General features: G+C 40.6%; 1 protein-coding gene across 1 annotated transcript; it reads right to left on the bottom strand.

Annotated features, from left to right (window-relative positions):
* Positions 1 to 272: 272 nt before the first annotated feature.
* Positions 273 to 17276, bottom strand: LOC135477894 (putative sodium-coupled neutral amino acid transporter 11). Its single transcript, XM_064758105.1, has 12 exons — positions 16922 to 17276; positions 16299 to 16373; positions 12392 to 12450; positions 9588 to 9663; positions 8892 to 8957; positions 7967 to 8058; positions 7056 to 7132; positions 5877 to 5947; positions 4343 to 4504; positions 3685 to 3797; positions 2333 to 2467; positions 273 to 1328 (listed from the first exon to the last, which is right to left on the bottom strand). Exons 1-12 carry the CDS (start codon positions 17235 to 17237, stop codon positions 1059 to 1061), a joined length of 1512 nt encoding a protein of 503 aa, XP_064614175.1. The 5' UTR covers positions 17238 to 17276; the 3' UTR covers positions 273 to 1058.
* Between the last annotated feature and the right edge of the window lie 249 nt (positions 17277 to 17525).

Raw genomic sequence — 17525 nt, 5'->3', positions numbered from 1 at the left:
CTACAGTGGGACAGGTCCGAAGGAAACCCATCTTCACTGTACAACAAAAGATGCTTCAATGCTGTAGCAGTTCCACAGAAAGTGCACACGTATCTTCACCGAGTCAATGCTACGGAAGACGGCTCATTTATATGGCATGCAATACCTCCAGAAAACGTACAATGTACCTTGACTAAGTCAGTGCTACGGAGATGGTTCATTTCTGCAGGAATGCAGCAGAAAAAGTCCATTTACAAGGACAATACAACAGAAGAAGGCTCATTTAAGTAGCATGCAATACCTGTAAGCACAGAACAATGTACCTTCACTAAGTCAGTGCTGCGGAGATGGCTTATCTCTTTAGGAATACCGCAGAAATGCATGTGCATGTATCTTTACAGGGGTTGTGCTACAGGAGGAACCTCAATAATTCAGCATACCATACCTGTGGTAAACGTACCTTCACCGACGCTGTGATACGGAAAGTTACTCATTGCTGTAGCAGTGCCGCAGAGAATGTATACCAGATACGAAACTAGAAGCAACTCGTTATTGGGGCAATGCGTTACCCTATGATAGCTGAATGCTAGAAGAGAGAACTGGGCAATGCCTCAGGAAAAGGGCATATTACTGGGGTAATTGTACAGCTGGTCATTCAGATCTGCCGCTAATTCTTGCCTTGTCAGACTATTTGCAGATAAGCAAAGAAAACAAGATGTCTGGTGTTTTAGAATTTTCTGGTATAAAGTAAATGAAACCTCTGATTTAACTTTATTTGCTTCTGGGTACTACATTCTGGCAACATCACCCTCGAATGGAGTATAACACCTTTTGGCGTTTTGTGGATCAGTAGGAGTAGCGTAACTGTCACTCCTTTATAACTTCTCCTTTCTCGACGGCGCGCAGAAACCTGTTTATGCCCAGCCTACATTTCACATGCAATCTGCCGTTTGCAAAAACCGATTTCAACACGAAATGCAATTACATCATAATCAACAGACTGTGTCAGATATTTCGTTACCACACACCAAATTACAGACACTTAATTTCAACAGCTAAACATTATCATGTCGTTTCCGCTAGCTGACACCTCGCTTTGTTATATGTTGAGTCACAGAATGGATGTTATTGGAAGCTTTACAGTAGGCCATTTCTTCACCATGGTTACAAGAAACACCATGATAAATTTCCATGACAACCGTAGAAAGTCCAATCATTGTTAACAGGAGACCGAAGAATAGCACCATCAAGGGTCCAATATTCGCTTTGCTGAGAATCGGATCTGTGCGCAGCTGAATAACACATACAGCGGGGATGATAAACGCTAAAGGTGACGCCACCAGGACTCCCTGAGAAAGAAAGGCGTAGAAAGTCATGACACATGTAAATTGTGATCAAATAGTATGTAGATTCACAGAATTCAAACTTTTCAAGAGGCTTATGTATTTTCTTCACGGCGTATTGCTGAGATTGTTTACATCCATACGGTTCAGGTGCATGGTTAGAATCCAACATGGCGTGAACGCAGATACGCTGGTTTCTGTGAGTTCAAGGGGCGAAGTGGAGAATGTAAGTTGCGATGATTTCTGAGTATTCAAGGGGAGAAGTGGAGATTGTAAGTTGCGATGGTTTCTGAGTGTTCAAGGTGGAGAAGTGGAGAATGCGAGTTGCGATGGTTTCTGCGTGTTCAAGGTGGAGAAGCGGGGAATGTGAGTTGCGATGGTTTCTGCGTGTTGAAGGTGGAGAAGTGGAGAATGCGAGTTGCGATGGTTTCTGAGTGTTCAAGGTGGAGAAGTGGAGAATGCGAGTTGCGATGGTTTCTGCGTGTTCAAGGTGGAGAAGCGGGGAATGTGAGTTGCGATGGTTTCTGCGTGTTCAAGGTGGAGAAGCGGGGAATGTGAGTTGCAATGGTTTCTGCGTGTGTAAGGCTGGAGCCTGAGAATGCAAGGTGCGTTGATTTTTATGTGTTTAGGAAAATCAGAGAAAAAGAGATGCAGCGGATTTTGTGTGCTCCAATCAAACATCACCAAACGAGAAAGAGGCTACCAATATATGACACTATGTCTGCCCCTTCAATGAGATTAGGAGAAAATCTTTGACTATCTGTTTGTGTATCCAAAGTGAAGAACGACGTTTAAACATATTTGTCTTTGCAAACTGGTGCCATGCAACGCTTCAGAAGTAGCGTAATGCAATGTACAATAAACTTTCACAATATTTGATACAAACAGTAACCGGTTGTCTTTTATGTTCGGAAAACAAGCAAAACAAAAAAAAAATATTTTCATCATGATCGCGTGAGTTTCTATAAAACTGATGAAAAAAATATGTTGTATCGGTACACTTTACTTACGTTGAGCTCCATGACAATTCCTACGCAGTCGGTTATCATGGAGACACCCGTGATGGCGGCGGCAATGGTGACAGTAAGTAGCGCGTGCCGCCAGAAAGGACCTTTGTCCTCTGTGCTGATGACATTCTCGACCACCTGTAAAAGTTACAGGATGGACTGATTATAGATATGGACAAGAGTTCGGTCAAGCAAAAGTATCTATTCAATCTGGTTACAACCATTTCTCGACCACACGAGGACAGTTGATGGGTATATGGTGTCAGTGTCGCTGTTTAGTAGACTGCGGGGTGTTATATCTGGTATCTGCAGCTCCCTGATTCAGTGAGGCAGCACTTTAAAACATGGAGGCAAAGGGATATAATCTGTTATAATTAGACCTTCATTTGTGAGTGCAAATACTCTAATATTATAAAAGCAATAGCGGAGATGTTTTAGCAAAACAATCATCAGCGATGTTTTGAGATAATTTTATAACAGCCAAACGATCTCCGGTATATAGCCTCTGTAACCATTTTGCGGAGGATGCACGAGCGTTGTAACAAGGAGAATGTCCACTCGAAAAACAAATTATTCTTTTTTATCGCTGTGTTGAAAAGTAGATAAAAGTAAAATAAAATGTTCTCTGAATATTTTATTCTTGACATTTTGGAGTTTAGGATTTAACACCTTCGTCTTGGTGTTCGTTGCGTAACCTGATACCTGTGAACCGTGTCTCGTCCCTCGAATGCGTTATTTGACTCGGTACGAAACAAGGTTCAGCGGTATCGGGTTACGCAACAAACACCAAGACGAAGGTGTTAAAGTCTATTCTATTCCCTAAAATGAAGAAAATGTGGCAAAAACGGCATATTTCATGCTTCACTTCTGTTTTACTCTCTCCACAGAGCTCATGCATTTTAGACCAATCAACAGCAAGCATAGGCCATAGCAGCTGACCTAGATACGTTTACTGTACGTGTATTACTGCGGAGCTCACATTGGAACGTCTTGAAAGAAATGTTTCTTTTTCAACATCATGGAGTCTGAGTGTAAAATATAAAAAAAATGTAAAAACAAAAGCGATATCTATAAGCTGTGCGAAATAACACTTTTATCACTGAAGGAAATTCTGATAGTTCACCTTTATACACATCACGAAGCAAATCTAACAAGCAAACAGGCTCAAATTCGATTATTTGTAGACATAAACAGCATGAAATCGTATTACGCGGGGAGGTAAACATACCGGACGGTGTGTTGCGTGACACACTCGATGTTGTTTGAAAGGTCATCTCTATTTAATGTGTATATTTGCACACGGCCCGCAACTAACAGCGGAGTAGAATTCAGATTAAATCATGGCCATTACTTACCTCCCTTGCCACAAAACAATCAAGTGGGTATGTCATCATTACGATCACAGCAAAGGCTAAGCGGGCAACATTGGCAAGGTCATCATCCAGACAGAAGTTCTCCAAAATGTCACCTGAGATAATTAATAAACTGAATATTGATTGATTGAATGACTGATGTATTGATTGATAGACTAATAGTTCAGTGAGTTAGCGATTAAGATTCCCATTTGCCTAATTTGTATAGATTGATCGACTGATTGTCTAATTGATTGACTGATTGAGTAATTGATTCACTAACAGACTGATTGATTGATTGCTTGCTTGACTGACTGACTGATTGGCTAATAGTCTATTTGAATCTCCTACTAAATGTGTGTATGTACGTATTAAATAACTGACTGCCCGAGAGAATGATTTATTACGTAATTAATAGGTCCCCCATTCAAGGCCACGTCCATATGTCGATTTAATGAAAAAATGTATTACTTACGTCAATAATAAATAATGCACCTGACTAAATTCTGTCGATTGACTGAGTTAGTGACTGTCATGCTGGTAGTGGCACAGGCACGTTAACACAGTTTTAGCCTTTCACTGTCTGGACATCTAAAACCTCTATCTGTAGGCCTACTGTGCAGTTGTACGACTCAATCGCAGAACGGCCATATACGCTTACCTTGAGTATTTCCGGTAAATGTGAGATAGCCCCCTAAGGCGAACGTCAGGAGAATGGCAGTGGCAGTAAAGACGCTGACGTGGGTAACGGTTCGCCATCGCCGGGAGGTGGGCCGCGATAGGGAGGAGTACAGCACGAAACTGTTGTGGTGACAAACAATCGCTAAAAACAAAATGAGATATGGATAAATTTGGGTTAGGACATGTACCGTGTTATGTTTATTTTATTTATTTATTTGCTTGGTGTTTTACGCCATATATATTGTAATTATGCGAGAAGTGTATGCTGTAATATATTTTCAATGGATGCGAGTCATAAAATCATCCTAAGATAGGTAAGGTTTATGTGGTAAGGTTTATGGGTAAGGTTTACCAGGGTAGAAAACCTGATATGTCCGGGGTAGCACTAATTCTCTTACTTTCATGATTGTGGATTTTAGTGTATCACACTAAAATATAGGTTTTTATGAATGAAAGACATCTACCCGATTATACATGCTTAAAAAAAAACATGGACAACAAGGACAAACGAATTCAGAAAGTGTAATCCTTATTAACAACAATACTGTTATTTAATCCACTTTCTAAAATGACGTCTGTACCTATCTGATCTATTCTCCTAAGGGAGTGACGTCATTTGTGATCATCAGAGAGGTAATGCATGTTCGCTGTAAAGTCTACCGGTCAACTACCTTCTATTTTTTATGGAAGGCCTGTTGGTCGAGTGATATAGTCCGTTGACATGTATTGCTGGCGATTTGGTACCTGACTCTGAGGTCGCTGGTTCGAAACCGGCAGTGGTCTCAGCCAAATTTCAGCACTAGAATCTGTGCTATATTCAGAAAGTGTAATCCCTGTTAACGATAATACCGTTAATACTGTGAAACGAAATGAAGTTTAGCTTGAACCTCACTCTGGTACCTGAGGCTAAGCTTGGTGGTCACAACTGGGTTAACCCCGGCACAAACTGCGGATGGTCGTGGGTTTCCCCAGCGCTCTGCCCGATTTCCTCCCACCGTAATGTTGGCCATAAATAAATTATACGCCTGATATATCTGTGCCTTCCTGTGCATTCAAATACTGTTACATTTTTACCCTCAGCAATGTGTCCGAGGACGTCAGGTTAACAATGTGTCCGAGGACGTCAGGTTAACAATGTGTCACAGAAACTTCACGATATGAATGTGTTACATGAACGTCAGGATAGCAATGTGTCAGAGGAATGTCATGTTATCAGTTTTCTCAGAGTAACCTCAGGTTAGCAATGTGTCAGAGGAGTGTCACGTTATCAGTGTCTCAGAGGAAAGTCAGGTTAGCAATGTGTCAGAGGAGCTTCAGGTTAGCAATGTGTCAGAGGAACGTCACGTTAGCAATGTGTCAGAGGAGCGTCACGTTATCAGTGTCTCGCAGGAACGTCACGTTAACGATGTGTCAGAAGAACGTTATTCCGAAGACACCAGACGTGTTGCCCCATCCAGTCACGGTATAGCTGTATCAGTTCCACTTTAAGTTTTTATCTTCTCTTGGGCGCTTACCTATACCCACTAATCCAAGTCCCTGTGGAATGTTGTTATTGTAAAGCTGGTAAGCATCTGCGGTTGTAGGCCTGGAAATTGAGAAAAATAAATCAGTGGTACCCCATCTCCGTTTTTTTTTATATTTTTTTTATTGTAGCTTTCAGTTTTACTTCATTTTTGGCTATGTTATGATGGAGTGTGGATTTATATGACAGATCGGTTCTATAGTGCCGCCATATTTATGATGCTTCCTCACTGGATAAGTACCACGCCGAAGACACCAGACATGACACCTCACTCAGTCACAATATACCAACACCAGGGCGATCAGTAAGCTTGGCGTGTCCGATCGTAAGCTTACGGGGTTATCTCTTTTGTGTTGTATGTATAAGTACAGACGTACAGACGTGGCTGTATCCTGCACCACCGCACATGTATGAGGGGGTCGGACGGGGGGAAAGGGTAATTAACATGGTCGATGTGAAAGACAAATTGTCAATAATGGCAATACGATTTCTTCCAATTTTCCATACTTTTAAACCAACCACTGGCTGCGGTCACGTTCAAATTATTATTAAATTAACCCCATTTACCTTGTATAGCTTACTATCGATTTTTCAGGGAAGTGGACCAGAGTCTTAACTTCTGGTGTTCTGCCATTTTAGGGTATGTTTAGGTCTTTCTTGATCATATTCTTTATTTTTCTGACGTTTTTTTTTTTTGCAAACTATTTACTGTGCACCATACATAATACATTAACTAAGACGCCGCATGTTAAAGAAACACATTGTCCTAACAGTTGCAATGAACAAAAACCAAAGATTTCCTCATGGAACAGCTCTATGGTTGGTCGCTATAAACAAATGTATTATTTGAAAGAATATAAAAAGGAAGAGATAAGCTCCTTTGAAATTCCAAAGCTGATAAATCAGTAAATGAGGTCTTTGATGTCCAAGATTAGCTGAAATGCGTGCGCGTTTGTTAGAGGCGAAAGCTTTGATGGAGATATAAATTTGCTCAGCGGGAGTGGCGCTGGATAATCCGTTCCGTGGGATGATCAGTATGGGATATAATAGGACATATTCCATCAAAGAGCACGTATTGTGAAACCGGGAACGAACGTCACTCCCTGTCTTCCTCACACTGACTTTGTCGTATCAGATAATCAGTCATATTCGAACATGCATATATACGTACACTGAAGGGGAGGTGGCAAGTCTTGTATAGACCACGACAATATTGAAAAAAGTCAGCAAAATGGATAGTCCAGACCACTGAAACGAGAAATACAAACAAGGGCATTGGTTCCTCCATTTGGTATATAATTGGAAGGCTGGGGTTTAACGTTTCTTTCACCATCAATTCGGTCACTCCACCGTTGTGCCTTTTTTTACCGAAAGAATGAACAAATGTGGACATATTTATAGCGCTGTCACTGAAATACTTTACCCAGCTGGTAGGACACCACACTCTGTCACATTATATACTCAACAAATTAGTCTCTTAAGTACGAATATGGCCGATTTTAACGTCTTTTATATAGGTTTGACCCGACTAGGGATCGAACCTCGGATCTCCTGCCCACAAAAGAGATGCAAAAATTACAGGAGGGCCAGATGCAGTCGAATCGATCCACACATTTGCAGAACAATTTTGTCTGAGTGCACTATTTCGAACTGATCCCCGCAATCCCGATGGGTGTTTTATACACTGCAAGATTGGCAGAATGTCAAAATTCCCACGCCTTTCTTCAGAGGCATAGTAAGGTCAATAACTCTCTACAGAGCGTCCAGGGGAAACATACGCTCACATTCAAGCATTATCTCAAGGGTTACAAGAGTTGTAGATGATGTCTGTATACGATGAGCAATGAACAATTGAATTTAGTCAGCTGTGTTTTTTTTTTTTTTTCACGATGGCCAGTTAAATTTAGTCAGCGGGGCGTGTTTCCCCTCATTCGAGAAGTGCTGATTACCACAACATGCAGAAAGGTTCAGGCGCCGATCAATTGGTTCAGATTATTTTTTACTTAAGGACACAAAAGCAGTGAAGCAGAACAGGTGGTATCATAGAGTTTAGGTTCTAGACATATAGCTTTAGCTTTTTACCTTGCCGAGTTTGTCGATATTCCTGTAGAGTGACAGTGGTAACGTGACGAGAGCCGTCACGGCCAAAATGATGATGTCACGATGAACAGTCACTGATAGAGGACAGAAAGAAAAGCGATAAAACATTAACGTATTTTGGGTGAAATTAATATTTTCAATATTTCGTTTGGTTTCTGCCAACAGTGATTTTGGTACAACTTGGCCTTGCATTGGGGACTTCGTCAAATATCGATCATTATGTATTGATTGCTTCAACGACATCACAGTTTTATATATTTTGCTTCTTAATATACATGTAAGTACATATTTATACGCAGGCCTATATATACAAGAATGCCATAATTCATTCATTAATTCATTATTCATTTACTCATTCGATAAGTGTTTCATGCCGTACTTCAAAATGTTTTCACTTGTGCGACCCCGATTAGGGGTATATAGGCGGAGGGCGCTGGAGTGTCTGGAGTAAACCACCAACCGTCACCAAGACAATGTCAAACGTCCTGACTAAGAAGCCGCCACCGAACAAGCGAGAACTGGATTCGAACCTGCGACCTTGTAATGGTTAGATGCCCATTGGAGGTGGTGGGACCAAAGCTATGGCTAAATAAGCCAGCGAGGGTATAGGATGAAAATACCTTGCCCGAGGCTTATACATAACAAAGATCTATAGATACATAGATTCTTTTAAATACATTCCTGTATATGCTTGTTTGATTGGTGTTTTACTCCGTACTCAAGAATATTTCACTTATACTACGGAGGCCAGCATTATGGTTGGAAGAAACCGGACACATCCCGGAGGAAACGGGCAACCATCCGCAGGTTGCTGAAAGACCTCCCAATGTACGGTCGGAGATGAAGCCATCCTGTGTATGGAAAAATATAAACATATACGTACGAAGCAAGTTACACATATACTTACCACCGGCAAATCTCGTTAAAACTTTTGTTATTGTGTCTCCTATAACAACGTTGTAACTAACCATTGCTGCAACAGAATGAAAATTCCAGGCAATAAGGAAAATATTTTGTTTGCCACCTTTTCTTCAGTTATAAGCCTACAAGTAGTAATTCGCTTTCAGCACACAAAGCTGGTCCGAAAGGGTTTCCTTCAAAAACACATATTTCTAGTTTACTGGCTGGCTGGAGTTTGGGCATGACTTTTATTTCTTTCTTTATATGGTTGTTGTTTGTCGCCATGGTTAACATTTTTTCAATACGGTCTACAGTGGCGGCCACTTTTATGAATGATGTAAACCGCAATGCTGGAGTAAACCATCGACCTTTGGCAACCTTCTGATGGGTGACATATATTGTGAAGGTGGGAGGCAACTGGTCTGCTGAGAACCTCATGCAAAACCATACAAGACAGAACTACATGCACGTCGAGCATTTACTAATACCATGAGTACCCGTGAGGAATGAAGAACCTGTCTACATGTAGACATGACGCTTATCTTTAAAGGTTGCATGTTTTAATAATACTGTATAAAGTTTTATCATTATGTACTGGGATGCTCCATTTCGAACTTAGAAGGTTATTTTCCAGATTCACTGCTGAATGAAGATAACGTTCTTAAAATGTAAGTAAACAAACGTGTTGAGAATCCTGACTTACTTAAAAACGGTAACAGAAACTGTAACAGTGTGGCCAATACAAAACCCGCCCGTCCGAATACCTTGAACATCATCTCCTGTGAAACAATTGTGAGTGTATCATTATACATGTGGCACACCTACAAGGTTGTCGTACAGGAGAGCTAAAGAGTCACTACATGATATAGCTACAATACCATTGTATGGTGCGGCTACAAGGTAATTGAAAGACAGAGCTACAACGTCGTCGTATAGGACAGCTACAAGGTCATCGTATAGGATAGCCATAACGTCATCGTATTGGACAGCTACAAGGACATCGTATAGGACAGCTACAACGTCATCGTATAGGACAGCTACAACGTCATCATATAGGACAGCTACTAGGTCATCGTATAGGACAGCTACAACGTCATCGTATAGGACAGCTACAACGTCATCGTATAGGACAGTTACAACGTCATCGTATAGGGCAGCTACGAGCTCAAACCAGAGCAGGGACGACAGTGTGATAGTTGGCAAATGGTCACACGCAACCAATGAAACACGGCCTCTGGTCACTTTACCTCAGTTAGGGTTTATTCCAACAGTTCATGTATATGTTTAAAATTAAAGCTGATGTTACTTGTGATTTACAGACGTCACTGGTCTAGAATTACTCAAATTGCTGCGTGGTGTGGAATAAGCAATCCCTCATCAAGCACAATATTGTGTACACAAAATTTAACAGATTAGTTTTTACAGCGTGTGTCCTAGCAATTAAAACATAAGCATCTTTAAGCACCCGGTCCCGATAAGCTCCACAATACGGGTTGAAATCTGTAAACGTTTCATTTAAACGCTTGGTTTTCATTTCTTATTACGGAGCATAGGATGAATTCTTACACACAGAAGTACAAAAAACTTCTCGGCTTTCTTCTTTGGGCGTAAAAAAGACTTTAAACTACAGTTCTCGTAAGGCCCAAGCGGTATGCCCGGAAATTAAGTTGGCTGCTGTGGTCAATGATGAAAGACCGAATTGAGGGCGCCAGGCTAGTCCCGCGTCCATCGATAGTGTCATTTCCGAATAGTTCCTGACAATTGACGGAAAGTATGCATGAAATAGAGGAGTCATTTGATATAGAAAATACACCTCAAGAATGAAAACAAAATCTATTTTTTCTGGCATATCTTCATTTTCCTTAAAGGGATACAGAATATCGTTCCTGATTGGCTGGTGTGAGAGAAGTCCAGACTATGCCTTGCCTAAGCTGAATGTTAGATTCTTTAAGCGTGACCAAAGCTGCAAGGAAACCCTATCTCCTCTGTCAGGCAATTAGTGCCCATTCTGTATCCCTTTAGGACCCTACTCTTCGTAGGTGCTACCGCTTCATATCGTTTAACCCCCAAGAGCCCGAGCAAAAGCTACCGAGCAAACTTAAATACCCGTTTTAAAGGTCAGAAGTTGAAGTTGAATACACAGCCCCATTGCCCAAGGGCTGGAAAAGGCCTGTTTCCGACTGAAACCATTAGCAGTCTCGTCCAGCTTGGGGCGCTCAAGGACTAGCTCCGCTGACTTGAACTAAGGCATGTAGTCCAGATCGTCAGGCTGCCAAGAAATCGTCCTATGTTCCCTTGAGATAGACCTATATAAGGCCTATAGGTGATGTTTGACAGACATAGTACTGAGGGATTAGGCCATTTACTGAGCTGCTCTGTTTCTATATAAACCGCATCGAAACGTTACACTTATAACCTGAATCTCGGCCGTTTCGTCTAAATGCTGCGATTTCGAATCATTTGAATGCCTTGCTAGACAGAACTCGGCTGCTCTTCCCGCATTAACAGCATTTTCTATTTTCACTGTAGTTAGTTGCGTCTGTTCATTATTAAAAAAAAAAAAAGTTCTCAAATATATTAAAAAAGTTAGTTGCGTCTGTTCATTATTAAAAAAAAAAAGTTCAAATTTATTAAAAAAACGTGCTGTTTGTAGCCCATTAACGAGTGTACATCTCCTTGACATATATACCAAACCCTCCACATCAGGTTTATATTTTTCCGAATGTTACCGAGTGCAGCCGACTCTATTGTAAAATGGCGACTAATGAAGTTAGGCCGCTGACGATGCGCCAGGTACATTTGTATTGTCTTTATTATTCATTTAGGCGATATACTTCAGGATTAAAGGAACCCTGCATCTGTAGAGAATAGCTTGGACTTATTGAGAACAGCACAGTCGAAATAACATTGAACTTTCAGGTTAGCGAGTGCAGGTCCCGCTGGCAAAAGCGATTACCGAATGTCTGTTGTTTGAGTGAAGCTAGAATTTGTTCTGTTATTGTGGTGGGATTATTCGGTTAAACGTAGCACACACTTTGTATGAGCATTATATTAAACAAACATGATGATCTCTTGAATATAACACCGTATTGTTTTATGATAACAGAATATATTCATGGCATCACTCAGACAACAGACTTTTTGTTAAAATTAGTAGATCATTTATTAATTGTAGGTTAAATTGATAGGAGCTACCATAGCGACATACGTTATCACCGCCAACATAGGCTGACATTGTAGTTACAATCAGCACACCGTACGATGGCTTTGCGCAAGACAACCCAGGTCCGTATTTCTGAAACAGGTCTAAGATCTGCGTGTCACCTACGTGATTAACGACGTTATGGGCACAGTTGGTTTTGATTACCCACACCCCAACGGGGATTCGGACGGAGTATACTGCGTCTCGACTTGGGTACGGGTACACATGCGTATACCAGGTTTGTAAGATTGGAGAGAAGGTTTTCACATAACCACTAAAGGCACAAAAAAGATACGTTTTCTTACCTGATACGAAAGAGTCCGTGACAAATTACCAGCCCTAATTAAGAGTAAAACAGAGTAATCTGAAACATAAGAAAAGTTTCCACTTTTGGGTATCATTTATCCAATATCTTCAAGAACTTCTGATCGCGTACATATATATATCTGCCGATGATACAAACTGGAATCTGGCATATACAGAAATTTGATACCGAATATGACAGCGGAATCCTGATTAAATCTCTCAAAAGAAATAGTGCAGCATACAAAAACAATGCAGGTATAATGTATATAGTGTCCTTGTTGCCTCAGTTGGTACAAGCATGGCTACTCACACACCAACAGAGAATCTGTTGTCTGAGTGATGCTTGATTTTATTTTCTGTTACCGTAACATAACAATCTGTCATATTTAGCATAATATGTTGTTAGTCCAACACAAAATATGTTGTTAGTCCAAAACAAACTATGTTGTTAGTCCAACAAAATATGTAGTTAGTCCAACACAAAATATGTTGTTAGTTCAACATAAAATATACTGTTAGTCCAACACAATATATATTGTTAGTTCAAAATAATATGTTGTTAGTCCAACAAAATATGTTGTTAGTCCAACACAAAATATGTTGTTAGTCCAAAACAAAATATGTTGTTAGTCCAACAAAATATGTTGTTAGTCCAACACAAAATATGTTGTTAGTTCAACACAAAATATACTGTTAGTCCAACACAATATATATTGTTAGTTCAAAACAATATGTTGTTAGTTCAATACAATATGTTGTTAGTTCAACACAAAATATGTTGTTTGTCCAAAACAATATGTTGTTAGCCCAACACAAAATGTATTGTTGGTCCAACACAAGATATGTTGTTAATCCAAAACAATATGTTGATAGTCCAACACAAAGTATGTTGTTAGTCCAACACAAAATATGTTGTTTGTCCAACACAAAATATGTTGTTAGTTCAAAACAATATGTTGTTAGTCCAACACAAAGTATGTTGTTCGTCCAACACAAAATATGTTGTTAGTCCAACACAAAATATGTTGTTAGTCCAACAAAATATGTTGTTAGTCCAACACAAAATATGTTGTTAGTTCAACACAAAATATACTGTTAGTCCAACACAATATATATTGTTAGTTCAAAACAATATGTTGTTAGTCCAAAACAATATGTTGTTAGTCCAACACAAAATATGTTGTTAGTCCAACACAATCTTTATGTTGGATTATGATATTACAAAGAAAATGTGCGCCTTATTCAAAGAATAATCTACTGCGAGGACAGAAGAATCTGTTGCAATAGCTGATTATATTCTAGCATCACACAGCCAATAGACTTTCTGTTAAATTCAACAGAATATTTTTTGGAGAATTCGCAGTCTGAGATCGCAGTCTGAGATCGCAGTCTGAGATCGCAGACTACAATTCAAGTTTTGCTGGATGACATGATTGTTGTTTTAGGATATGTCGTCTCGCACCAGGCAAGGAGCGAAGCTTCACTCCGGTCACTACAGTGTCCTTCGAGCTCATCATTAAAAAAGCGTCTATCATCTCAAACACATGCATCATGCATGCCACTAATGTGTTAATCAGCCATAGAAATGTGCATCTGTGCTTAGCTTAGAAGCTATTCAGTCAAGTCAGTGGGATATATGAACATTGATTATCCAAGAGCCAATCCGTCACTCTTATTTGCATGTTTCTTCATAGAGGACACAAATCTTATTTTGTGTTTGACGTGCTAGCTGACATTAGAAACCCCAAAATGCAATAAAAATAAAGCTTTTCTCGTTTTTCAAGGCTTTCCGATCATGTAAATTATGTAAATATGCACCCAAAGAGAAAAATTGCCGAGACAGTTCGCATTTTCCACAAATTAGATGATTTTCATGTTTTATTATTACTTTCATACTCTCCTTCGGCGAAAAAAAGATTTTTTCTGGCCGTAAAACAAGAATTAAAACTGATGTGGCCTTAAACTAATCAAACTTCTTGCGGTTACATCAGTCAGTCAGTCAGTGTGTCGATCAGGGTGTCCGTCAGTGTGTCAGTCTGTCTGTCATCCAGTCAATCTGCCTGTCTGTCTGTCTGTCTGTCTGTCTGTCTGTCATCCAGTCAGTCAGTCTGTCATCCAGTCAATCTGCCTGTCTGTCATCCAGTCAGTCAGTCATTCAGTCAGTGTGTCAATCAGGGTGTCAGTCAGTGTGTCAGTCTGTCCCTCATTCGGTCAGTCACTCTGTCATCCATTGAATCTGTCTGTCTGCCTGTTTGTCTGTCTGTCATCCAGTCAGTCAGTCAGTCGGAGTGTCAATCAGGGTGGCAGTCAGTGTGTCAGTCTGTCCATCATTCGGTCAGTCTGTCATCCATTGAATCTGTCTGTCTGCCTGTCTGTCTGTCTGCCATCCAGTCAGTCGGTTTGTCTGCCTGCCTGTCTGTCTGTCATCTAGTCAGTCAATCAGTATATATTCCCTGCACTCCACAAGAAATGCACTATCATAATCTCTTCGCCATATGTTCCTTTAAGCAGCCATTGTGTCCAGTATCAAAGCTTACTCAAACTATCGACATGCCATTGTAACAGCTGGATAGAGCTTTTTCAGGCCATTGAATGTAAAATCTGTTGTTCAAGAGATGTTTGTGACAGGCATGTGCACTATCCACAAATGTCAATGTGCATGCATATACGCGGAAAATGAGTGTTTAGAAGCACTCTAATTCTTCTAATTTTTTAGACACCTGGTTTTCTTCGTTTAGTTTATATATATGTGCATATAATGCTAAGAGCCACGGATAGGGCTACACCGTTTCCATTTCGTGGTATGATTAATCATTCTCCTGAACAACATATATACATTTCAGAAAAAAGGGAATGTTTATCTTTAGGTACTATATTAATATATGTCTAAAATAAGAAGAATTGCAGAGTAAGAAGTCTACGTGTTTGTTATAAAGATCACAGCCTTCACGCGACATATGTCACTTAATCAGTCCGGACATGACGGATGGCAGTACTTGCATTGAACTGAATGACTGCAGGTAATTATCAAAGTCGAAAATAGTTCAAGAGAAAACTTGATAAAAACAAAAAGTACGACATTACTTTAAACTACATGTCATTCCTATACTACTTCTCTCTTTGCTATTTGTAACTAATCGATGACAGACAGAGAATGCGCCATTAAGGGCCCCTTGCAATGAACCCTTTGATTGTCTGACTGATTGATTGATTGATTTATAGGTTGGTAGGTGAATGTTTTCACTTTCGGCGGTCAAGTTTATGTATGGGTGTAGGAAACCGAAGAGCCCAGACGGGAAGCATTCACGCCAATCAAACAAACCTTCAAAGGAGCTGTGTTGTGGGTCGTTCTATCTGTCTGTCTGTCTGCCCCCCTGTCTCTTAGGCCTCTTGACTGTCCGTCCTCTTGTGTGTGCTTCTGTCCGTCTGACAGTTTGTCTGCCTGTCTTTATGCCCTCCTGTCTATCCGACTGTCCGTCTGACACTTTGTGTATCTGCCTGCCTGCCTGCCTGCCTGCCTGCCTGTCTGTCTGTCTGTCTGTCTGTCTGTCTGTCTGTCTGTCTGTCTGTCTGTCTGCCTCTCTGTCTGTCTGCCTCTCTGTCTGTCTGTCTGTCTGTCTTTATGCTCTCCTGTCTATCCGTTTGACGCTTTGTCTGTCTGTCGGACTGCCCCCCTGTCTGTGTGTCTTTCTGTCCTTTTGTCTATCCGTCTTCCTATCTATCCGTCCGTCCGTTTGTCTGTCAGTCCATTGGTCGGTCAGAGTTTTGGTATTCTGTCTTTTAACAGCCTCGGGGGCATTCATTTAACCTGATGTTTGAGTAGAAGTCCAGTTTTGGCAGAATATTGCCGCTTTTGTGAATTGACACCTGTTTTAATGCGCCTTTACATATAGTCAGACCACTCACCAGCAGCTAATCCCACAACAAGGAAAAGCAAAATTCCCACGCCTAATCCAGCTTGACGGATTGCGAACGGCATTCCTGTCAATCAGACACAAAGGGTAAACCAAGGATAAAAATCGGAGACCATCATTGCCTGTCCAAGTCGACAGTTCGTTTGATTTGCAATGAGGCCGTGTTCCTGTTGAAACCTGACCCTGTTTTCCTCGACCCTGTTTGCTATTATTTCTTTTTTATATACGCACATTTTACATTTCTCACTCATGAAAAATCGCTTGTTAGAATGGCCTTTTTTGTCTTATTTTATTTGGGTGCGTTGGGAACCAGGGCCTCCTAGCTACAGACACCGGAAAGCAGGTCCCGTATAGATGACATAAGGAGAATTCTAACCCATTTCCGGGTGAGTAAAATCAGAAAGGATGAAATGACACGCTAGTCATTATACATTTATATTATTAGATATATGTATTTTAAAGCCAAAATCTTTCGAGGCCAATTTTTTGGAGGGGAGTGTCAAAGATATTCTGAACTTTTATTTGTAACAAATTTTGCACATAGCATTTTGATGTGTGTGTTCTTTTTATATAGGTTTAAAGATATTTGTGTGAAGATGATTAACACAAACTCACCTATTAATCCTGACCCAATAATTGAGTTGATGAAGTTGAAGGAGATTTCTGCCATACTGCCCCCTTGTGGCTGCTCTTTGTCATCGTCGCCATCTTCTTTCAGGGGCGGCGACTCGTGGTCTCTCCGTTCACAAAATGACCAGCTTTTAGGACAGCAGGACCTTGAAGTGTCTTCGACAGACCTTGGAGAAAATTTAACATCAGAGATGAAATCCATTGTAGTACTGGTCATCTGGCGTGTCACAGACCTGAATGTTACGTAAAGCTGCTCCGCAGCAGTGTGTGAGAGCTTTCTAGGGTTTCCCTTTATAGTCATTATTCCTGTTCCAGGGGAAAAATCAATCGTGTTAAGCGGGAGCGGATGCCACGAAACTGAAAATTTGGCCTGATGGATTTCATCGGCATGTACATACTGGACGGTCAGTCTGAAGGTAGACTCCCACGCTATAGGAAAACATATGCTCGCTGTTATTTAGAAATGTTCCTTTCGATCACTGCTTACTTACTCCTTGCCCACTATATATGTATGCCTTACCGAGTGTGTAGAGTCTAATAGCCACTATAAACCAAAGATATATATATGTATATATATATGCTGTGATTT

Source organism: Liolophura sinensis, chromosome 11, assembly GCF_032854445.1.
Source record: "Liolophura sinensis isolate JHLJ2023 chromosome 11, CUHK_Ljap_v2, whole genome shotgun sequence".
In the NCBI taxonomy this organism is placed as follows: domain Eukaryota; kingdom Metazoa; phylum Mollusca; class Polyplacophora; order Chitonida; family Chitonidae; genus Liolophura; species Liolophura sinensis.
The sequence above is the reverse complement of the archived record's forward strand: the minus strand, read 5'-3'. Positions and strand labels throughout refer to the sequence as shown.